Source organism: Lethenteron reissneri, chromosome 49, assembly GCF_015708825.2.
Source record: "Lethenteron reissneri isolate LAM-NWPU_2019-01 chromosome 49, ASM1570882v1, whole genome shotgun sequence".
NCBI lineage: Eukaryota > Metazoa > Chordata > Hyperoartia > Petromyzontiformes > Petromyzontidae > Lethenteron > Lethenteron reissneri.
The window spans coordinates 10,306,625-10,330,769 of NC_083827.1; the positions used below are offsets into that span (position 1 = coordinate 10,306,625).

At 54.7% G+C, this 24,145-nt stretch overlaps 3 protein-coding genes across 3 annotated transcripts in view; 2 read left to right on the forward strand and 1 right to left on the reverse strand.

The window, feature by feature from the left end:
* The first annotated feature begins 526 nt into the window (after positions 1–526).
* LOC133354875 (cytochrome b5-like) lies at positions 527–6,564 on the forward strand. Its single transcript, XM_061572025.1, has 5 exons — positions 527–705; positions 2,744–2,872; positions 4,576–4,602; positions 5,195–5,232; positions 5,357–6,564. Exons 1-5 carry the CDS (start codon positions 550–552, stop codon positions 5,448–5,450), a joined length of 444 nt encoding a protein of 147 aa, XP_061428009.1. The 5' UTR covers positions 527–549; the 3' UTR covers positions 5,451–6,564.
* A 1,135-nt stretch (positions 6,565–7,699) lies between these two features.
* On the reverse strand, positions 7,700–20,025 carry NAGPA (N-acetylglucosamine-1-phosphodiester alpha-N-acetylglucosaminidase). The gene is made up of 12 exons (XM_061572030.1): positions 19,821–20,025; positions 16,813–17,029; positions 16,357–16,634; positions 15,508–15,662; positions 14,663–14,771; positions 14,019–14,147; positions 13,185–13,390; positions 12,628–12,675; positions 12,046–12,174; positions 11,112–11,234; positions 10,525–10,594; positions 7,700–9,296 (listed from the first exon to the last, which is right to left on the reverse strand). The coding sequence occupies exons 1-12, from the start codon at positions 19,949–19,951 to the stop codon at positions 9,044–9,046; spliced, it is 1,848 nt and encodes a 615-aa protein (XP_061428014.1). The 5' UTR covers positions 19,952–20,025; the 3' UTR covers positions 7,700–9,043.
* A 919-nt stretch (positions 20,026–20,944) lies between these two features.
* The window catches only part of NUDCD1 (NudC domain containing 1), a 30,550-nt gene continuing 27,349 nt past the window's right edge, over positions 20,945–24,145 (forward strand). The window contains exon 1 of the mRNA XM_061571997.1: positions 20,945–21,238. Within this exon, the coding sequence (XP_061427981.1) occupies positions 21,127–21,238 (112 nt within the window). The 5' untranslated portion in view covers positions 20,945–21,126. The remainder of the gene's footprint in view (positions 21,239–24,145) is intronic.

A 24,145-nucleotide genomic window follows, 5' to 3' on the forward strand; every position in this document is an offset into this window, starting at 1 on the left:
GTGGGGATAGCGGCGCGACCAATAAAGTTAATTCAAATCCCGCATCCCCCAGCGGTGGCACCAACACAGTTAATCCGATGGGCTAAAGCCCCCGCCACCCGTTCTGAATCGAGGCTCCTCCGCCTGTTGTTTCCCCACAGCGCACCCCGCACCCTGGCCAACTGGCCGCCTGAATGACGCCTTAGTCGTGCAACAGGCGTAGAGGGGACGCCGCACGTCTGGTTTCTCGGTGCTCTGAAGAAGGGTCGTTGCGCGGAACGTTGCATATTAAGACCAAAGTGGTGTTGACTTTGCTCGTGGCCCTCCCTCAGGCCTATTGTGGGTGCGTGGACCATACACAAACCACACGGCTCCCTGCTCAAGCGACGTCGTTCATCCCCCGCATACACAACGAGCATTCACGTGAGACGGAATATAAACAGTTGGGGGCGGGGCGGCGATTAACGAATCGCGTTCCGCGAGAACTTCTCCGCGCGCGAGGCCCCGTCGCGGTGACGTCACGCGCGGTGACCCCGCCCCCTTCTTTGCCCCCTCCCCCTCCCCTCTGTCATGGCGGCGTGCGAGGAGCAGCAGCAGCAGGAGGACGCGGCGCCGCGGCTGCCGCTCTACCGCCGCGCCGACGTGAAGCTCCACAACGACACGGCGAGCGGCACCTGGATCATCCTGCACGACAACGTCTACGACGTCAGCTCCTTCCTCGACCAGGTGAGGCGCCTGCGGGGTGGTGAGGAAGGCTGCGGGCGGGCGAGCGGGCGGGGGTCCCTCCCGCGTCCAAAGCGCGCGGCGCGACCCAGGGCGGTGTCAGTCGCGAGGGAATCTCGGAATGCTGCGGTCTCTCCTGAGCCCGGGGGTCGCTCCTGAACCCGGGGGTCTCTTCTGAGCCTGAGCCCCGGGGTCTCTCCCGAGCCCGGGGGTCTCTCCCGAGCCCCGGGGTCTCTCCCGAGCCCCGGGGTCTCTCCCGAGCCCGGGGGTCTCTCCCGAGCCCCGGGGTCTCTCCCGAGCCCGGGGTTCTCTCCCGAGCCCGGGGGTCTCTCCCGAGCCCCGGGGGTCTCTCCTGAGCCCGGGGGTCTCTCCTGAGCCCCGGGGTCTCTCCTGAGCCCGGGGGTCTCTCCTGAGCCCCGGGGTCTCCCCTGAGCCCGGGGGTCTCTCCTGAGCCCGGGGGTCTCTCCCGGGCCCGGGGGTCTCTCCCGAGCCCCGGGGTCTCTCCCGAGCCCCGGGGGTCTCTCCCGAGCCCCGGGGTCTCTCCCGAGCTCCGGGGGTCTCTCCCGAGCCCCGGGGTCTCTCCCGAGCCCCGGGGTCTCTCCCGAGCCCGGGGGTCTCTCCCGAGGCCCAGGGGTCTCTCCTGAGCCCGGGGGTCTCTCCCGAGCCGGGGGTCTCTCCCGAGCCCGGGGGTCTCTCCCGAGGCCCAGGGGTCTCTCCTGAGCCCGGGGGTCTCTCCTGAACCCGGGGGTCTCTCCTGAACCCGGGGGTCTCTCCCGAGCCCGGGGGTCTCTCCCGAGCCCGGGGGTCTCTCCCGAACCCGGGGGTCTCTCCCGAGCCCGGGGGTCTCTCCCGAGGCCCGGGAGTCTCTCCCGAGGCCCGGGAGTCTCTCCCGAGGCCCGGGGGTCTCTCCTGAGGCCCGGGGGTCTCTCCTGAGGCCCGGGGTCTCTCCTGAGCTCGGGGGTCTCTCCCGAGGCCCGGGGGTCTCTCCTGAGCCCGGGGGTCTCTCCTGAGCCCGGGGGTCTCTCCTGATCCCGGGGGTCTCTCCTAAGCTCGGGGGTCTCTCCTGAACCCGGGGGTCTCTCCTGAACCCGGGGGTCTCTCCCAAGGCCCGGGGGTCTCTCCTGAGCCCGGGGATCTCTCCTGAAACCGGGGGTCTCTCCCGAACCCCGGGGGTCTCTCCTGAGCCCGGGGTCTATCCCGAATCCCGGGGTCTCCCGAGCCCCGGGGGTCTCTCCCGAATCCCGGGGGTATCTCCCGAACCCCGGGGGTCTCTCTCGAGCCCGGGGTCTATCCCGAATCCCGGGGTCTCTCCCGAGCCCCGGGGGTCTCTCCCGAACCCCGGGGGTCTCTCTCGAGCCCGGGGTCTATCCCGAATCCCGGGGGTCTCTCCCGAGCCCCGGGGGTCTCTCCCGAACCCCGGGGGTCTCTCCCGAACCCCGGGGGTCTCTCCCGAGCCCTGGGGGTCTCTCCCGAGCCCCGGGGGTCTCTCCCGAACCCCGGGGGTCTCTCCCGAACCCCGGGGGTCTCTCATGAGCTCGGCAGTACAGGGGTCTCCACACACACACAGGGGCTTCTCGCACATGCCTCTAGAATTGATGGATTCCAGAGATCAGGGGTCTCCCTAGGCGGTTTCCACACACAAGGGGTCTCTGTACAGCGGTCCCCTTAAACGGGGTTCCTGTATGCTGGCGTTCCAGAGCTCTGGAGTTATATTTTACAGAGATCTTAGAGTAGACGGGTCTCCCTACACAGGGGTCACGACACACAGGGGCTCCAAGACGCAAAGCCCTGGGAGGGTCTCTTTATACACGCGGGCGTCCACCCAGGGGTCTTTTCCGCATATACAAATCAGTATTCAAGGGTTTTATTACCCTAGAATCGAGGTGTTTTGTCTGCCAGAGGGTCCCCTTACCCCAGAGAGGGGCCAAGGACTCTGCTACCTTAACTAAAAATCCAGGGATCTGGGCTCCTCTTACCCAGAGGAGTGTGTCACTACTCAACGCCAGTGATTAAGGGACTCCCACCCGCCAATTCCCCGCAGCACCCAGGCGGGGAGGAGGTTCTCCTGGAGCAGGCGGGAGGAGACGGAACCGAGTCCTTCGAGGACGTGGGCCACTCGCGGGACGCGCGGGAGCTCCTGCCGCAGTACCTCGTCGGGCACCTTCACCCGGTACGTGGGGGCCTGCCACGGGGAGTGGACGGGTCCAGCGGTCACTCTTGACACTGGGGCAGTTGCGTAACCGTCGGGTGGTAGCAAGCGAAAGAGAATGAATGGGGGGATGGGTAATGTCTGAGGTTGAACCAAGGTTCAGAGGTGCTGGCTCAGTGCTGTGATACTAAAGCAGCCCACTGGGCAAGCAATTACTTACTCTGTAGGTATTCAGTCTACTCTACTTGAATGAGAACATTTTACCGAGTTGCTTTTGTCTGACACAATTTTATTAACATGCTACAGTGGCTCCTCACTTCTTGTTTCCAGTTCGAAGTCGATTGTGGACTTTGGCACTGCTAGTGGAATTGACCTGTGTCAGGTACAAGTCTATATTAACCACTTCCCACAAAGCGGTACTTATTTAAGTTTTTACCAAAGACAAGAGGGACGAAAGGGGGCTCAGTCGATTCACGGGCAGGATTCGAGCTCGCAATTGCAACACCGGCGCATTTCCACCCACGGCGCGACCGACTCGCGCGAGTGATGACGCTGGGGGGGTGGCAGGGGGGGGATGATGAGTCTGGGCATCGGAACCCACAGGGAGCTTGAGCAGTCGGGATAACCCTGGCGGCAGCGGGGAAGGGCCGGGCGGTCACGCGCGCTCTGTCGTGTTGCTGGCACGCGTGAAGCGCAGCCATTCATGATTTAACACGAGAAACCACCCCCGTGACTTCTGAGTGATGCAACCTCAAACGAATTGTGGGTCTCTGACTCAGCGGGAAATGTGAATTCCTCTTTATTTTAGTACCAAAAAAAAACTTGCTTCCCAGTTTATCCCAATTGCATTGCAGCATAATTTTTTGAGACAATTATGATAGTGTACTGCTTGGACATCAGCGTGAACCTCTGTTAAAGAACACTTCGTGGAAGCAGATATCACAATGCTATGTATGAGATCACTTCAAGTGATAGCTGCTCCACACACTGGGGAGCAGCAATTTCCCACGAGGTCTGCATATGAGACTTAGTGTTCGTTGCATAACATGAAAACTGATATTTTTATTCTCAGGGCTGTAATTTAGCCAGATTAAGTACAGATCGAAATTTAATGAGAAGTTTTTTTTTCGTTCAGTCATTGGCAACTGGGCCGAGACTTTTGAGATGTCTTCAGGTGATCACTGGTTCACACGGTAGGGGTGAGCTCTTTCCCAGATGCCCTGCCACAAACAGCAGTTTTTATTACAAAAACTAATTGAATGTGATGGGTTTTTGTGTGTGCGGTCATTGGTGGCATATCCGAGGCTATCAAGTCACTCCTGAATAAACAAGATTTAATCACCTGTGGCAGATTCCAACCCAGGCTCAGTGGTGCCATCTATGACCTCTGAGCCGCCCGACACCTGCTGAGGCACCCATTGTACAAGGGTTACAGTTATTACAATAAGTGGAAACATTAGCCCACTGACACCCCAACCAAGGCATCAGATTTCGCTTCACGGAAACTGGAGTGGATCCTGCAAGGGGGGGTCCAGCACCGGGCGTGGTTTTGGTTCCCTGCCACCTCCACGCTCATGCCCCCACCCGGCCCCCACCAACCACGGCGTGTCAGGTCCTGGCGCCCTAGCACAGGCCACCTTCCGCTCGCGGCGATGCAGGGGGTGATCACTTCAAGACGTGATATTTAAACCGCACATGCTGATGTGAGCTCTGTCTCTTTCCAGGACGAGAGGAAAAATACAGAAACCAAGGTACGTATAACGGCCGGGTTCTGCACTCGCCTTCACGTTACTGAAAACAAGAATATGCTTACCAGTGACTGATGTTTGAAGCTAAGCAGGCCTGAGCCTGGATAGGACTTGGATGCGGACTACCTGGGAATACCAGCTGTTGCATTGCTTGGGCAGTGAGGTGGCCAGAAGATGACCCAACAGCAATGGATTGAATGTGTTGCGTTTTCCCCGTGGAACCCGAGTGTCCTCCCACACTAAACCAAATGCTAATTAACAGAATTGACTGAATATCCTGAAGCAGGATGCTTCTGAATATGAGTCTTGAGACTCAGAGATTTTACTGAGTAAATAAAGGACATTGTTCATAATTATTATTTATAATTTAATTATTATCGTTAATATCAGATTATAATCTGATATTAACGAAGCGCGCTGTGTCACGAGCGCAGTAGCTTGGCTGTGAATCCTTGCGAGGTTCTTGGCTGTATTGTGGTGGCCCCACCACAGCCAATGATGCTACTGGGACCAATGCTGTAAAGTCGTAAGACGCAGCCACTGAAATTTCTATTGTTGGTCATGCGATGCTGACAGTCGCCCCCATCTCTTCCAGGACATATTCATCACTACGACAGGCGGGCTGAAAGCAGGGTACGAGTCCCACACCACCCCATGTGCCACTCACCACTATTTTTCCGAACGGTGAGGCTTCGTCATTGTACCAGTGGGGGTTGACCAAGCAGTCTCTCCTGACCCCTTCCGACTCTGTGACCAGGTCGTGGACAAACTGGCTGGTACCAGTGGTGAGCATCTTCGTCATACTCGTCATGTACCACTTCTACCTGGCCGACCCCGGCAAGGACCTCTGAGGTGGCCTCCGGAAGACGTGACCGCTTCAAGAGAAATGGCGTTTTGTACATTCCTTCTGCCGGCCCTTGCGACTGTGTCCACTCTGTATGAGGCTGTGCTCGTAGCAGCGTAACTCTGCGCAAGCTCTAGTGTTGGCAGAATTGGTGTCTCCTTGTTTGTTTCGTTTGTCGTAAGTGTACATCGGTCGCTCGAGTGTGTGAGTGGTGCGTGTCGAGTCCTGCAGCAGCTTGAACTGAATTAATTCTGTCCCAGGGTCATGGTTTTTCAAATGCTCTACGATTGTCCCTTATACCTGCGCGTAAACCCCGACGAAGATGTTTAATAGCCGTGTTAATGCGAACTCTGAGTTGCGTAACCATTCCGCCTCCCCTTGCGATTGAATCCTCATGATTAGGCTAAGTAACTGTCGGTACTTCTACAAATCAATGCACATATCGTGAAAAAATCAATTGATTTTGAAATCTGCATCATTGCATCCCTGACGCATACTACCTGCACACAGACATCGGCTACTGATTGAGATCACCACAGTTGCTGCAATTCGGAATGACGTTCGATTTATGCAGTTTAAGGAGAGCCGAGTGATGGTGGTTGGGTTGGGGAGAGGTGATGGATGAAAGCCTTCAGTGAGCGCGGGATGAGAACCCTTTGGACTCCGGTGACAATGTGAAATTCCACCGCTGTAAGCGATTGCTCGGGCTTGCCGTGTCCCTACTGCGGTAGGCGTTCACAATGCTGCTGTGTAGCTCCGATGTGTTCATGGGCTGCATTGTGCGTCGGTCGGCACGTTGTCCCAACGTATTGCTCCGCGTGCTGGGAGCTGCTCCTGCACGTGGGCGAAACGTCGGACACGATGCCGGAACATGCAGTACCACCCGAAAACACATTGGAGAGTTTGTGTCTTCACTGTTTGTGGTTGTGCCTTCTCGCTTCGCCGCAAATGCCAGGGTGTTGTCACTTCACACCGACCCTCTTCTTCCCACCCTCCTCAAGGGCCATTATTTTACAACAATCTTTGTGCATCACTGTAGTGTCATATCTGTATACTGTTTGTGCAAGCCGAAGGGATTTGATATTTAAGTAAACAAATGAAATTAACATGCTTGCCTCACACTGGACGCCAATCCCTCTGCTTCTCTTTTGGCTCGACGGAGGGCTGTGTGCAAGCATTACCCTTGTCTTGTGTGACCCTCTGTGGTGTGGTGCATCAACAATACTATGACCTAAGAAGAGAATATCTCTCAAGGTGACGTTTCGGGCAATGGCCCTTCATGGCACCAGAACGAAGGGAGATGGAGCAAATAAGAGTTGAAGACTGCACAATGTGCTGCCTTGATAATAAAAAAACGTTACCAGATAGTCTTAAATTTGGCATATCAACGGTTAATACCGCCACCATGCAAGGATTAATTATCCTCCATTACGGTTGCATCACATGCAGTCTTTAAAGGGCATTCTTGTGATCGTGTAATTTCTGTGATTCAACGAATTGGCTTGTTCTTTTGCCAATTAAATGCGTACAAAATTGTCACTCCACTCCTGTGCATGCTGTGTGGGTCGTGGGGACGATTTTTGACCACGCTGGTCAGCGCAGGTCGGCAGCTTAAACGCGAGCACAGAAGTACAGGACAAATTATTTTGCTGTACCACCCTCTGCTGTCCACGAATCTCTGCAGCACCTGTTATGCATGGTCACCCATCCATGTCCAATTAAGCAGAGGAAGATGCATTGGTTTTGAACAAATTGTAGCTGTTATGCACCGAGTGTCATCCTAGATCAAAGTCCCTTGGCTTTGAAACAAATACCTGCTGTTGTTTTGCTGGCGGATGTGCACGTGAGTGCCACTCGGTACAATCGTGGCGTACAAAAGCCCCCCAATATAAACACGGAGCTCCACAAAACACTTTGATATTCAACCGCTGTGCTCGTTGACCCGCGCGGTCGGTACTAAAGTGGCTGGCTCGGTGCCCCCGGAGCCTTTCGAGATGTGCCAAATGGAGTCGTCGAGAGGGGAGGAGTGGACTCTACTCCGATTCATCCCATCCGGATGTTCCATCGAGACATCCATGCCTGCATCACCTCTCACCTTGACTACGGCAGCTCTATCCTCCAATCGGTGGTTTGCTCATCCACTCTGTGCTAAACCCACTGAGGCTCGCAGTAATACACTTTCCCCGCACCTCCACGTACGGTGCGAAAGAAGTTCAACATACATACATACTTAGTCATCCACTCACCGCCCGGCAAAACCGACGACAATGCGACGTCCTGCGGCGGAACGTTTATTTCATCACAGCCCGTGAAACGCTTCCACGGATGCAGCGAGTTCCACCGTCGGACAAACCACGAGGCACTTGCCGACACAACAGCAGCAGACGCTTGGTCCCCGTGTTGCTCGTCCCCCGGAATCCGCCCAGCCCAGCCTTCCTTGGCTCGTAGTCCCAAGAGATGAGCAATGTGCGTAGATCAATAAAGTGTTGCAACACAACCGGCCGGGGAACATCATTGGGAAACGAAAATCAAACAAACGAACGCTTCTGCCTGCCGGGCTACAGACCCGACCCGTTGACGTCACAGCATGCCGCGCAATAATATTAAACCGATTGTAAACGGCGGCGAGTCGTTCACAGTTAAGAATTGCACCTCAACACATCCGTCGCCACCTCTTCCCGCGTCGCATGGCGCGAGAGCCACAGGGAAGGCTCTGCACACGCATGAAGGGGGACGCAACGCCCGGCTCCCACATCCCACAAAATTAATACCCGCAGCGCGCTCGCGGAACGCGCAATCACCCTCGCGACCGCTCCGCCCACGACTCGTGCACTTCCCGCACAGACCATGGCATCCCCCCATTGGCATGGAAATGCGAGTCCGGAAGACATAACTGGTATGGAGCTGCCGTGGCCTAGTGCGCTATTCCATCATCTGACGGAGCTGAAGGCCGCGCTAAACCAGGGCTACTTAAGAGTGATCGTCGATGGCAAATGTCAATTGCTGTCGCTAAAATGTGGCCAAATCTAAATCAGCCATCCCTAACTGGTAATCAACTGGGCAGGCAACCTCCAATAAAATGGCAGGCATCGTCAACGACTGACGTTTATACAGCGCCAAGGGGGACCACCCTCCGCCACCATCTGTTCCTGAGCAGCAAAAGGTGGGCATTGCACCAGGCAGCAAGTGGGCATTAGTGTGCTGGCATACAGCGATCTTGCCACGTGGCAACACGACCTCAACTGCGAGTAAGTTACCAAACTTGGCGAGTTTGAATGGCGGAGCTGCCACACACAGCCTCATCTTTTGTTGAATAACGTTCACGGGAACTTTAACATCCATCGTGAAGTACACTGTGCGTGTTCACGATTAATACAACCATATGGATAGCCTCACCCCTGCCATAGGAATGTAGAATTTACACCACAGGCTCAGGGTTGTAAACAGAAGATGAGCACAGCCTCAATGCTCATTCAAGCAGGAAACCACCTACTACTGGGTTCAATCCACGAACTTCATCAATCAGCAGCAAATGCGCGACCCTACCTCAGCACCATGTGACCGCCCCGCTCACCTGCCCTCTCCCAATGTAACCGACCTCTACGTGACCCCTGGCGGTCCCGTAAGTGACACCACGGAGGCCTCCACCTCGTGATTGTCGTCGTCGTCGCCTGTGCTGACCTCCTCCTCGCGGGCCTGGCGGCCGTTGGCGGTGGGCACCAGCGCATGGTACTCGTAGCGCCCAGGCCCGCGTGCTCGCCGACACCGGGATGGCCCCAACCACTGCAGCACGTTTCCCAGCACCAGCAGCGCCGCCAGCACGGCCAGCGCGGAGGAGACGAGGAACCAGGGGCTGGGCGGAGGGACGGAACGACGAGGGGAGGAATTAGATCATCCCGTGTCGGGCCGGTTGCATGTCCCGGCGCGGCAGTTCAGACAAGGGGGGACATTTCTTAAATTCCCTCCACCGACTCCGTCCACCCAGCAGTATGAATCAGTCAGGTGATCATCAAGTAGCAAGTGGTGGGGTAAAGTGTGGGTACGCCCAAGATGCCAGACCATCGTGGCAGAATAGGCCAAAGTAGTGCACATCCTTCTTTCAGCAGTGGTGTGAGCAAGCAACTGCAGGGTCTGCACCTTTACTTTCACAAATGCATTCACGGCCCCAGCAGACAAAGTGAAGGACAGAAGATGGCAGCGGCCGGGCCCCGGGCCGGGCTTGTTCCCCCCCCCCCCCCCCCCCCCCCGTAGTTGGGCGATGCGGAGCGCTCAAGTGGAAGGAAGCCGGAGCTGGGGGAGACGGGAACCCAGGATGACAGACATAGGCGTAGATGTAGCAGGATCTCATCTTCTCCCACATGGCTCAATGTTTGATGGCAAAAAGCATCCGAGATCTTTAGGACCGGTTTATGGAGGCAGTGGCTGGCGTTTGTGGAGGCTGAGGAAGGCAGTGATACCAGCTTAGTGGTGGAAATGCATTAATCCCCATCGACGCTAACGAGTTGGGACACATGACAATGATGGCAAATAGATTAAGGAGAGTGGAGTAGTGATGGCGCAGTGGGTTAGTGCACTGTGTTATGAAAACAGTGACCTGAGTTCGATTCCCGGACAAGGCTAACCTCAGTAGCAATACCTCAACTGGTCCCAAGCACCATCTACCCCAGCCCCCTTCACCAACATGAACTAACCAGCATGGTGAAGTATGGCAGAATCACTTTTTTCTCCCTTTGATTTTCAAATTCTAAGCCGAATTATGGACACATGCCTTTAATACAATGGGCAGCAGCAGGGAGCTCAGCGGCAGAGCGAGCGGCTCCCAATCGGATGGGCGTGAGGTCATATCCTGCTTCGCTGCTCACTCAGTCCACCATCTCTCTCCTAGGGTCAATGAAACGAGCACCACTTTGTGGGGAGATCAAGTGGCTTTCCTATAGATATACTCGACCGGGCCATAGGAATGTAAAATTTCCACCACTGGCTCTGCAGGGTTTGTACACGCGAGACGAGCGCCGATGTCTCGATGCTGCGATGATGTCGAGTGCGGGGATCCGCGGCGCCGCCGCCGCAGCGGCACTTACTCCGTAGCAAGATGCGAGAGGCTGGCGGCCGCGCCCTGCCGCACCGCGCGCTGCGCCAGGCAGGAGCACACTGCAGGGGGAGCACAGCACAGCGAGCCACTCCGAGTTAACCCAACCAGCCACCCGTGGCAAGTTTAATTCAATCAACGACGGTTAAGTACATTTGGCTCATAACACGAGACTACCACACAGGTGCCTGTGTTTCACAGGCGGGTATTAGTCTGCCATTGGGGTATGACGTTACCGTGTGGTTTAAGTCAATTGCGAGCAATCTTTTGAAAGTTGGCAAAGTCCGAACAGCCCCGTCGGGTCTTTCACGTCTGCCGTGAAGCAGACGGCACCGTAGTTTGTTAACCGTTAAAACACCCGTCGCAGTATTACACCAGGGTGGCCACTGGTCTCGAACCGCTGTAACAAGCGGCGAACGCGCTATCGCTCGGCCACGTCACAGCGCTAGTCAATGGCGATGCCATCGTCGCCATCGTCGTCACCCCTTCTCCTGGTGGAGTGGGGGCCCACGTGTGGCCGGAGGGGTGGTCACACGAAGGCCCTGCTCCCCCCTAACGGGGCCTTGCCGGGGCCGCCACCTTTGCTGATGCTGCTGGGGAGGGCGCCGCCGGTGCAGTTGCCGGTGACAGCGTCGCACGTGCAGCTGTGGCTGCAGTTGCACTCGAGGGTGCAGCCAGAGCCGTGCAGGCCCGGAGGGCACTCTGCAGGGCATGGGAGTGGGGGGGGGGGGCAGGTAAGGGTATATGAATCAAGTTGTTTAACATACTCGGTGAGTTGTTGCTAATTTTACAAAAATCGCTGCCGTAAAAAAGTGTGCAGCGAGGAAGTCAGTGTGCTGCGTCGTGAGAGCAGCGTGGCCTCAAAGGCCTCCTCTCCGAACTCCACACGGTCGAAAACGCCGCTGCCAGACTCCTCCCCTGCAGAGGCGTCACCAATCCAATGCTGGATTAATATCAAGATTGCACTCGCCACCTTCAACATCATCCACGGACTCACCCCTGCTCACCTCTTCCCTCTCATTTCACTCGACTCCCCTCCTCCACACACTCTTCTACCTCTCATCTCACTCTACTCTCCTCCACACCCTCCCTTATCTCTCCCCACTCATCTCACTCTACTCTCCTCCACACCCTCCCTTATCTCTCCCCACTCATCTCACTCTACTGTCCTCCACACACTCTATCAGCCTTCCATGCTGTGAAGTCCCTGTTCAGGTCCAAGCTCAAGACCTCCTCTTCTTCTTAGCCTATGACCGACTTGCCTCTAGATCGAGTAGTTGGGGTTTGCGTGAAGATGAGAGGCTGGATTGAGGATGAGAGGCTGGATCGAGGAAGAGGGGACCGTGTGCAGGGTGGTGTTGAGGTGCAGGTGCAGGGTGGTGTTGGAGCGTAGCTGTAGGGTGGTGTTGGGGTGCAGGTTCAGGGTGGTGTTGGGGTGTAGGGTGGTGTTGGGGTGTAGGGTGGTGTTGGGGTGCAGGTTCAGGGTGGTGTTGAGGCGAGAGTGCGGCGCTACCTGCGTCACAGTGGGCGCCGTGGAACCCACGCGCACAACCGCAGCGCCCGCTCACAGGGTCACAGGTCGCGCCGTGCGCACACGCGCACCGCTGGGCACAGCCGCCCCCGAACCATCCCTTGGGGCAATCTGGCGCACAGCGGGGACGACATAATCATCATCACCACCACACTCGGCCATCATTTATCCATCTCAATTTAACGATCCACTCTGCACCTCCACACAAGAGCTGACTGCATTGATCTGGAGTGCTTTCTTTACTCCGTGTGAGGAATGATTTCATCAGTTCAGGTTTCTACCAGGTACAACCAAACCAAAGCAAAAAACCTTTCTCGATGGCACAAACACGGCCGTAAATCCCATTACTAGCAGCAGCAACAACAACCGCCATCGCCACTAAGTGGCAGAACGTCACGATGCCGCTTATGCCAGGCTATGTGCACGTAAAGGCCATCTGAAGTGTCAGGAGGTCACGGGACAAACCCAGGTGCCATGGGTCGACTGACTGAGATGACTGGTCGATACATCACCTGTGCCCCCCACAGCAGCAGCAGCAGCAGCACCAACAGTAGCAGCGCTTACCGGTTGTGCAGTTTTCACCCATCCACCCGGCGTCACAAACACAGCCATCTGCCGGGACACGCGCACACACATCCACACACAGGTGCACAGGTAGTCCATCAGCACCTGGCCGGGCAGTGCCTAATGTGTTTATTATGGGCCTACTGTAGGCTAACGTGCTCACTACCCAATCACGTACATGTGCTGCCCTTACTGTCAATCCACTGCTGGCTGAGGATCCTCGTGTGCCATTCGGGTTTCAAGGGTTATTGTATTTATTGATGCTAAACTTCTTTCGCACCGTACGTAGCAAACCGTGCTAATCGGTGGTGCGTGTGGTTATATGACCATTCCTCACCAGGTTGGTCAGTGCGGGTTTGGTGAAGCGGGGTAGGAGGACGTAACGATGTTAATATTGACCGGGATTCAAACTCAGGCCACTGGGTTCATAGGGCGGCACGCTAACAAATGCGTCACCGCTCCATCTCAATTTGGGCACAGGCATTCACAACATCACTCCCGCCAATGCAGACGGGCACGTTAAGGGAGCCTCCACCGAGCACCGGGCCGGGCGGTACCTTCCGTGCAAATGCCACGGCCGCTGCAGTTGGCGGCGCCGCAGAGCAGCGTGTCGCACACGGCGCCCACCCAGCCGCGCCGGCACCGGCACAGCCCGGCCACACACTCGCCATGCTCGCCGCACCCAGGCGGCGCACATGCCGGCTCATGCACGCACAGCACAGTGGAGACGTGGCGCGCGCAACGCCACATGGGGTCTTCCGCACTGCACACACACACGCGCGCACGCACGCGGGGACATCATGACGCGACAGTCAATCAAAGAGGACCGTGTGTGTGGTGGTCTTGTAATATTGTGATTGTGTTTGCATGTAAGAGCTTTTGAAAGAGAAGTGATGTGCTAGCATGGGGTCGACTGTTCATAGTGAGTGGGTAACAACCCATTGTGTTTCCAATTCCTGAATAGTGGAAGCCATGATACGTTCTACGTGCGCCGCTTGGGGAGAAATGAAACAGATTTTTGAATCAAAGCCATATTGACAAATCTTAGAATCATGGCAGGGGAGAACTGTTCCATGTCTGTCAAAAAGTTCTAATCGCGCAATCACCCAGGACCCACCCGATCTCATGAGAGGCTAAGCAGAGTTGAGCCCGCACAGCACGTGGGTGGGTGATCACCATGCACGGATTGGCACAGGGCTTGCGATGATTACGTTGTGGGCAGCAGAGGGAAGGGCAGCAAAACCCATTGCAGTACTGTACTTCTATGCTACAACACCAACACTCCATACCTTTGGCAACGCACACTGACCAGCATGAAGTATAGTTAAATAAGCCTCAAGACATGCAGTGGTAACGCCTTACAGGAAGTACACATAGGCACACACACACACCAGTGGTCGGACGGGTAGTTGGCGAGCGAGCCGTTGAGCACCAGTGTCGCCGAGCCCCCGCCGTCCAGATTCACGGCGTTCACGACACCGTGCGCCTGCAGGAAGGCGGCGAACTCCCACAGGTTCACTCTGGGTGGCACAGGCACGACGCATGGAATTGAAAACCAATGAGCAGCTCTTAATAAAAGACAAAGATCCACCAGATAAGGTTAACAAACTGTTGGGTTGCTGTAAGCGAACACTTATGAAGGCCGGCATGGCGCACGAGCGGGTGGGTGGCCAGCATCACGCCCGCCTGCCTTTGTCTACCAAGTGGTGTTTACACCAGGTACTTATTTGAGGCTGAGTCGACCTCGTGGAGGCCCAGGACCCGGTTCCGATAATCGTCACTGTGAGCGTAGCAAGCTAACTGCTATACTACTGCTCCCCAGCTCTTAAATCAAGGCCGCGGATTCGCCATGGCTGTAGCGAAGGCGGTGGTGGTGGGAGAGATGGCGGCCGTGGTAGGAATGGTGGTGGTAGGAATGGTGGTGGTAGGAACAGTGGGAGTGGTGGTGGTGGTGGTGGCGGTGGGAGTGGTGGTGGTGGCAGTGGGAGCAGTGGAGGCGGCAGTCCCACGTGTGCGTCTGCACCCGCGCTCGTACCCGCGTGCATCCGTTTGGCCGTCGATCTGCACGAGGACGACGCGCCCCTCGCGGTCGTGCCCGACGGCCGTGCGTGCTGACACCACGCTAATGAAGCGGTCAAACGTGCCTGCCGGAACAGACACAGATCCCCACCGTGTTGCCTTAGCAAACGGTTCGGCAAAGTGCTGCTAGCGAGCACCTACAGACACACATATATACATCCACATAACTGCCATTCGCTTGTGCCAGGCTTGGTGCACTTAAAGAAGTGTCCAAGGTTTGCTGGCAGAAAATCACAGGACAGATCCAGGTGTTATGCATTGACTGGCTGAGATGACTCACAGATGTACCTCCTGCGCTCCCCACTACCCAACTTGCTGGGATTTGGCCACCCGGTGCTCTGTTCTTTATTGTCACCATCACTCCTCCTCATGCCATGGTTGTTGAAGGGTGGGTACCTCCAACTGCCCAGTAGCGACCTGGACAAGCCTCCTTCACATAGGCCATTCTTGATACCTCTTTGCTCTGGGTAGTGTCTCTCAGCTTTAACCCCTGAATAAGTTCGCCTGTTTGCAAAAGGGTGGGTCCCTAATAGCCACTTTATGAAAAAAAATTGGTTTATCTTGGATAACCTTCATGAGCGTGACAGAGCGCCCCCCCCCCCCATCCCGTTAGAGGTAGAAGAACAGACAGTAATACAGTAAATACAGTACAGTAATACGGAAGAACGGATGCGGCTTGCCATTGACCAATTTCAACCTTGGCTGAAAAGCATTGCAAGGCAGACGACACATGGGGGATGAAACCGGGGCTGCGTGGAACACGGGACGCGCCACGGCGGGCAAGCAGGGACAGCGCCGCACCGGTCTCCTGGGTGTCGCCACACTCGACGGCACGGCTCTCGTTGATGTAGATGGAGCCGTTACGCAACAGCCACACCACGCCGGACACTAGCTGCAGCCAGGGGCTCTGCTCCGCACCATCCTGTTCCTCCTCTTCCTCGTCGTCCGACAGGTACCTGCAAGATACCACCATACCCCAAGCGGAGTTCAAGTGTGGACTTCCGGCTCAGACCGCATGCTGAGAATTTACTCTCGAAAACTTTTGCCATGCGCTATTGCAGGCGTCTGAAGATGCAGGGGACTGTTGTATGAGGACAGACGGACATTGAATGCTTAGCCTAGGACCAAATCATCCAGATCGTGGGCATCTGAAGGTGAAGATCCATAAGGTAGTGAGTAGAAAAAGCTGTAGAGAAGGATGCTCCACACAGGGCCTAACCCAAGACATCGCACTTCTATTGCTGCTGCAAAAAAACAATGTGCGAAGTCCCTCAGACACTTAAAAGCCAACACTCAGAGAGAAAAATTCCTTGGGTTAGTACCAGAACCGTGGAGCGAGCATTTGTTATGATGCAGGAGTTGAGAACTCTTTTCCTTACCGAGCGCCGGACAGGACTATCAATTACCTTTGGCAAACAACCACACATTAACACACACGCACAATCTTAGCATTGTCCATTACATGAAAAAGAATTATAAACGTTGACAGAAGATGTGACGGGCGATAGCCAGGTGGCTCATATATCAGAAGTCGCATTAGGCGCTATGCAAATCAAAACTGAACTGTATTTGTATTCCAACTGTCTATAGTCGCAGCTCTACGCTGATCTCGACATGAGCAGCTAGCCCTAACCTCGCGGCCATGCTCACCCGGTGACGATGGTGCCGTCCCGGCGTATGCCGAAATTTGCGTTCCTCACTCCGTTGGCACCGAGCACGGAGTGCCCGTCGCTCACGATGTTGCCGAGGCAGCGCCCCGTGTACGGGCGGAAGAAGCCTGCGTTGGCAGAGACGAGGCAGCGACGCGTCCCTGCCGTCTCCGCCACCGTCTCGCGCCGATAATCTGAGCACCCGCCCTCTCCTCCCGGCTCCAGCACCGACAGGGTCCGCGCCGGATCCTCCACCACCGTCCAGTGGCCGTACACGAACTGCGCAGAGGGGCGGTAAACTGCGTGGGAAACATCATTCAGATTACAGATCAATGCCGGGGAGGTGCAAATGGATTCCATCTGGAGACTCCAGATATTTTTTCTCCAAGCTCAACACTGCTTGCTTATCAAGTGCCACAAGAAAGAACATGATGAAGAAGACTACTACCACGACTACCTTCTTAGCGCCGTCGCTAGTTTTGATGTCGGAGACGAACTGGTGCGTGATAACACCGTGACCGTGGGCCGCGCCGGGCCGGTGAGCAGGCCACGCCTCGTGGGTGACGTTGCCATAGGTCTCCGGTTGACATTGCCGCACCACGCGCAGCGGCACGCGGGCCCCGTGCGGGGAGCCCGCCGGGTAGGGCAGCAGTAGATCGTCATCGAGGGACGGCCTGAGGAGGCACGGGGGAGACCGGAGTCATGAAGGGTCATGGTATGGAATCATACGAGACTTTATTCGGTCTTTTCCATCATCATCATGAGCCAAGAACTATCTACTGCCGGATGAAGGCACCCCCTCCTGCCCCCATCCGTTGCCATCTCTCAAAGTCTCGCAAAGCAACAATCTGGCTCCCACAAGGGGGGTGCTGGAGTGGGCCCTGCACTACCAAATGTCCCTTTGGCCCACCAAGTTCACTCTCCTTAGCGATACATCAATTACGGTGAAAACGCGCACAAGAAACGTTAATAATCGATCAGAGTCGAGCAGCATTACGCGAAAAAAATCGAAGCGGGCCGATTGGTGGACCGAAATCGGCTTCTGATTAGCTGGTGCCGATCTCCAGGCGCCTGCTGGGACCCGGGAAGAATAATGTTCAGCCAGCACTCTCGGTGCCAGGCTAGGTGCTATCGCGACTGACAGGAGCTCGCCTCCTCGTATACTTCGCTCGCGTCGGCAACTTCCCAAGGTGGTACACATGCAGCTCCCTGTGTTTCTGTGCACGTATTGTAGGCTGTTGCTCCCTCGACTTTTGAATGTGGGGTCACGCACAGTGTGCATGACCCCCGGTGAACACACACACACACAGGTGAGGTGACGCCACCTCAGTGGGGAGTGGCCCTGGGAAGGAACGCTGCTGCCACGTTGCAGTCCCAGACTGTGCGGTGGGGGGGGGGGAAGTCGACCTGGCCTGGCGTGGTCTCGTGATTATCCACGAGACTCCGGTAACCACCACTGCCGTATAATTAGCGACATCGGCAGCAACAGTTGCTCCAGTTATGCGATTGTACAACACAAAACGGCCATTTAGCGTCGCTGTGGAGAATGTAAGTTATAAAATAACGGGATAATCCGCCTCCACATATCTGTACCTCAACATAATTTTTTTTTTAAAAGTAACACGCCCTTCTGGGAATGCACAATACCAGCAGAACTGGTTCAACACAAGCTCTGGACCGATTTCGACATTCAGCAGATCCATGCTTTAACCAATATTGAACTGCCAGATGTTTGCTGACAGCTCAGGACGCCCCTCTAATTCGACGTAACACTACACAAATACACACCACAATCACGAGCGCATTATACAAGATGCACACTTGTGTGGATATACTGCATCGCCCCCCACCCCCCACCCTTTTTGTTTGTAAATTCCACTGCTGGATGAAGGCATTCCGGTTTCGGGAGTGGTTAGCGCGCTGCGCTCCAAACCCGGCCACCCGAGTTGGATTCCCGCCCGCGGCCATCGACCAGCGGGGAATGTGTGACCCCGTCCTGGCGGGGTTCAAGTTTCATGTATTAGCTGCAGCCCGGTGCACCATGGTTCTCTTATAGCCCCGCCCACCCCCCCAACACTTTCCATTCATTGGCTACCACATTCAGATAAGCCCCTCCCCCTTGACTTGTATTTAAGAGCTTGTCTCATGGATTTTTGCCTCACTTGATACAGTAAATTTAGCTGTGACGGTCCCACCTGATGACGGCGTCTTGTGTTGCCTCCGAAACGTCGTTATTTATTATTTTATTTCTATTATTATTTCTATTATGTTTATTATTTATTTCTACCTACGTGACTTTACCGAAAAAACCTCAGTAAGATTATGTAGCCCTGTGAGCCATGCGGCTCTTGAGTCGGGTGCAACCGCAACAGACTAAATATGAACAGGGAACGTCTTAAAGCGGCGACGCGCAACAAAAACTTCCTGGATAAACCAGCAAATCTTCCAGAATAAAAAAAACACCTTATTACAACGCTGTGTGCAAGGTGCTCGGCCACCCACCACCATCGTGGGCCCGTGTGGGCCCTCCGTTCAGGGTACATCGGGGAGATCTTTCGCGTTGGTGCATGAGCGCAAGTAACACAAACTCAATGGATGTGTCAACAACACTGCCCTCAAGGGAAGTTTGGTGGGGAGGGGGGGGGACACGTACTTAGGAAGACGACGTTTCGGACAATGGCCCTTCTTCAAAGCAGACTTGACGGTGGCTGCAGTTCGTGTGTGGAGAGGCAGCTCGCAACCACCAACCCGTTCGGACACCGCTCCGGTCTCGGTGGACCCCACTCACTCCCATCGGTGTACTCTGTGCATAGTACGTACTGTATACAGTACTGTATATAGTACGTACTGTACATAGTACAGCACTGCTTAGCGCACTACGCTAACCACTGCGCCCACCGCTCCTCACGGGCCACCAGCAACGCGACACAGACGCGGAGTCGGCGCGTCACAAGTCACGGGCCTGGGTCCACGTCTTGGTCAGGACGTTCACTCCACGTTCCCTCCACGTTCAGGCAAATGCCACCCAGCAAGGACCCCCCCCCCTCGTCTCTTCCACTCCACCTCTCAATGAGCAACCCGCACAGACCAAGACGCGCGTTGACAACTCGTGCCTGTCACGGCTCCCATGGTGCCGTCTTGATTTGAAGCTTTCGTGAGTGCAGGAATCCACACTCTGTGGTTCATTCGGTAAAGTTACGTCGGTATAAGATAAACTAAATCACGACGTTTCGGGCGCAACACGAGCGCCCTTTCCCACCTGATGACGGACGCGTGTGAATGCGCCCGACACGTCGTGATTTATTATATACCGACGTGACTTTATCGAAAGAACCAAAGAGTACAGTTCTGATAGTGCTGTTTGTTGCTGGCCTCTTAACGCCCGTGTGCGTGCTCCACAAACTGGTAAATGAAAGTAACACGGGGGGTGGTGGTGGGGGGGGGGCCCGGCTTGCGTTCACTCACCCCGTGCGGGGCCCCGATCGCCACGGCTCCGCCTGCGCCCGCACCGTGAGAGACACGACGACCACGAACACCGCCACTGCCACCACCGCGAACTCCCGCGGCCAGAGTCGCCCCCGCCGCGTCCCCACCATGTCGCCCTGCTGGGCCGAGCCACCCGGCCCCGACTGGGGCGCCTCGCGCGCGCGCGCCGGGGTTACCCCCCAACTCCTCCTCCCACCGCCCTTAGTAAGATGGCGGTCACGGGAAGCTTCATGCATCTAGCTGGGGGTGGAACCCCCTTAGTAAGATGGCGGTCACGGGAAGCTTCATACATCTAGCTGGGGGTGGAACCCCCTTAGTAAGATGGCGGTCACGGGAAGCTTCATGCATCTAGCTGGGGGTGGAACCCCCTTAGTAAGATGGCGGTCACGGCAAACGTCATGCATCTAGCTGGGGGTGAAACCCCCTTAGTAAGATGGCGGTCACGGCAAACTTCATGCATCTAGCTGGGGGTGAAACCCCCTTAGTAAGATGGCGGTCACGGCAAACTTCATGCATCTTGCTGGCGGTGAAACCCCCTTAGTAAGATGGCGGTCACGGCAAACTTCATGCATCTAGCTGGGGGTGAAACCCCCTTAGTAAGATGGCGGTCACGGCAAACTTCATGCATCTTGCTGGCGGTGAAACCCCCTTAGTAAGATGGCGGTCACGGCAAACGTCATGCATCTTGCTGGGGGTGAAACCCCCTTAGTAAGATGGCGGTCACGGCAAACTTCATGCATCTAGCTGGGGGTGAAACCCCCTTAGTAAGATGGCGGTCACGGCAAACTTCATGCATCTTGCTGGCGGTGAAACCCCCTTAGTAAGATGGCGGTCACGGCAAACGTCATGCATCTAAGGGTTGGAACCCCCTTAGTAAGATGGCGGTCACGGAAATCGTCATGCATCTAAGGGCGTGGAAACTCCTTATTAAGATGGCGGTCACGGCAATCTTCATGCATCTAAGGGCGTGGTACCCCCTTAGTAAGATGGCGATTATAGCAATCCTCACGCTTTTCAGCGGTGAACTCCCTGAATAAGATGGCGGCACCGGCAAACTTCGCGCAAAATCGCCATCTTACTAAGGGGTGGAGGTCCGTGACGACACCGCGAGCTCCCCCCCCCCTACCCAATATGGCGCCCCCTCCGTGCTGTGAGTCGTCCGTGTGAGTGTGCGGGGCTCCACGCGTCCCACCCTCGCCGCGATCGCAGCTCGCCAGAAATTAGCGGGAGAGCGATTCGAGCTTTAGTCAACCGCACCGAGAGACGGACTAGCGGCTCGCCAACCATGGCGGTCAACGTCTCGCTCACCGTGAACCGGGCCCTGTTGGACCCCAACTTTGAGAGCTACCGACTCTCCCTGGACCCCATCCCCACCTACAGCGTGCAGCTGCAAGAAGGTAACCGAGTCGCTCGCTGAGCTGATGATCAATTCCGCTGCTCTGGGGACCGAGCAGGTGGACCCTGTGAGATGGGCACAGCGCCAAGTCGCGGGCATTGCGAGTTGCACTTGAGCAATGGTACATCTCACTCTCTCTCTCTCTCACTCACTAACCCTCTCACTCTCTCTCACTCTCTCTCGACCCTCTCACCATCTCTCTCACTCTCTCACGTTCTCACCCTCTCGCTCTCTCGCCCTCACGCTCTCACTCCATATTCTCTTACCCTCTCACCCCTCTCACGCCAACACACAACTACGATGGGACTACGAGTGAACCTCTGTTCAAATGCCCGTGTGTGTCCAGCTCCTTTGTCAACCCACTGCTGGATGAGGTCGCTGCCCCCCCGCTGTTGTGCGTGTCGTGGAGTTCGTTTGACCATACTTCAGCACCCATCCCAGATGAGACCTATACTTGCAGCTGTTGTGGCAGGACCTGCTTGTCCCGCATAGGCCTCTTCAGCCACCAGCGTGCCTGCAGAAGACGTGGATGTCCTTCCTAGATCTTCGTTCGCGAAGCCAAGCCATGATGACTTCACCACCGCGCTGCCCAGTGAGGTGGTGAAGTAACAACAACAATGCAACTTCGCTGCACTGCCCTGTGCTGCCCAAGATATCGCCCCGCAGTCTATAACAGCCCCTGGTACGTGGCGGTAGCCAAGGCAAGCACCTTAATCCAGGCGCTACCTGCTTAGCTTCTGTCCCGGGGGATTCGCTCGGTAGGCCACGTGGACTCACCCCTGTCACATTTGATAAATGTGCCACGCTCCCACCCGCCTGGTGTATTTTGGGGTTATTTGTATGGCTTTCAATATTTAGAGCTCCCATCAAAACCTCGTTGTATGCGGGACCTGGTATATCGACCCGAAACAACCAAGATAAACATATAGTGCTCGGGAACTGCCAGCTTTTCAAAGGCAAGGAAACCTCTCTGTTAGATGTTTTGTAAATGTACATTTAGATAGTTTTGCATTGAACTAGGACCGATATCTCACAGAGGACACTTGCTAACACACATCTCTGGCAGTTCACCAGCTGTCGTTTAAACAAGCCAGATTCTGATAGAGACGCTGCATATATTGAAAACCCGTCCAGAGTTTGCTTGTACTAAATCAATGCTCCTGAAATTATGCACTCCCAGATGGCCGTGTGTGGCTGATGGGGTGTAATAAAAAAAAATGTTTTATGTAGGGAGATGTAATGGGAAGAAGTAAGTGTGTTGTCTGCTTAATGTATTAATCTCTTTGGTTATTTCGGTAAAGTCACGTACAAAATCAAATCAAATAGTAATAGAATACGACGTTTCTGTTGCAACACAAGCAACCATCATCAGGTAAGAATGAATGATGAACACAGACACGGAAACAACATAGGCAGACACACGTGCAGAGAGAGACACGCACCAAGACAAACAGGAGGGCAACGACTCTGTGCATTGCATTACACTTCTTAATTTTACTAAATTTGCTTTCTCAAAATTTCGATGTCTTGCTCTAAACCAGGGGTGTCCAAACCTTTTGCAAAGAGGGCCACATTTGATAAAGTGAAGATGCCCGGGGGCCAATAGTTCCTTTTGATATTTTTTAACCACAAAAGTTACGTGGAAATACACACTTATAAAACAATTTTCATTGTCACAATTACCTTTATTTTTCAATTGACAATGTAAGCAAATATAAGCCACTCGAGCAGACGTGAACAACTCTAAAAACACAATTCTGCCTTTCATTCAGTCAGATAACATTGAACAAACTGTATAGAATACCTTAAATTTCCATGAGTTAAATATCTTTGCCTCATGAACATTTCAAACAGGAGTTATACATAATGCAAAGTGGTCTGTTATCATTAAACTTTAAATCAAGTGAATTTTGCCCTTGTCTTTTACAACATCTTTCAGAAAGCAATAGTTTGTGTCACATCTACAGGTACATAACACCAACAGTTATAACCAAATCTTATTCAATAGTTTAATAAAACAAGTGCCATAAGTCCAAGTGCATTAGTGTGCTTTAGGCTTTTCACTGTTAATAGTGACAGATGTTACCGTTCAAAACACTCAATTTCAGATTGATCAAGGAACAGATAACTTGCTGACACTAATGAGAAGGGTGATACTGAGATCTAGATTTCAGTAAAGAGACCAGGTCTGGCTTGAGGACAGTGGTTGAGATGCGTAAAATGCCACGCAAGTGGGAGTCACTCATCCTTGACCTCAATCGGTTCTTGTTTAAGTTCATGACTGAGAATGTTTGCTCACACAAATATGTGGAGCCGAATAAGCTCAGTATTTTCTTAGCGAATGACCGCATTTCTTTTTTTGCAGTCGCCATGGCAGAAATGACTCGGGAAGGGTTTGCGGCACGGATACAGAGCCGGATAGAATTATAATGGTGCTGCCACCGTGTGGTGAAAGGAGGAATTACATCTTTAAAGTTTTATGATTTATAAGACCGAAGCTGTGGGCCGTATGAAATCTGACCGCGGCCCGTGATTGGCCCGCGGGCCGGACTTTGGACATGCCTGCTCTAAACCACTGTCTCTCCTCCGGCCACTGTGGTCCGGAATTCCACGCTGCTCCTTGTCCCCTCGTCTGTCTGCTGCGCCCCTCGTTTTGTTCGCCTCCCCATCCTCTCTCTACTTAAGGTCTCGGCACAGAGTCGTCTTTCTGTTCGTCTTGGTGTGTCTCGCTCGGTGTGTCTTTGTGTGTGCCTCTCTCTGCACGTGTCTGCCTGTGTTGTTCCCGTGTCTGTGTTCATCATTGTGTTGCAACAGAAACGTCGTATTCTATTATTATTTGATTTTATTTTCTACTTGACTTTACCGAAAGAACCAAAGAGTAATTCCTGCAGTCACGAAAGCTTCGAAT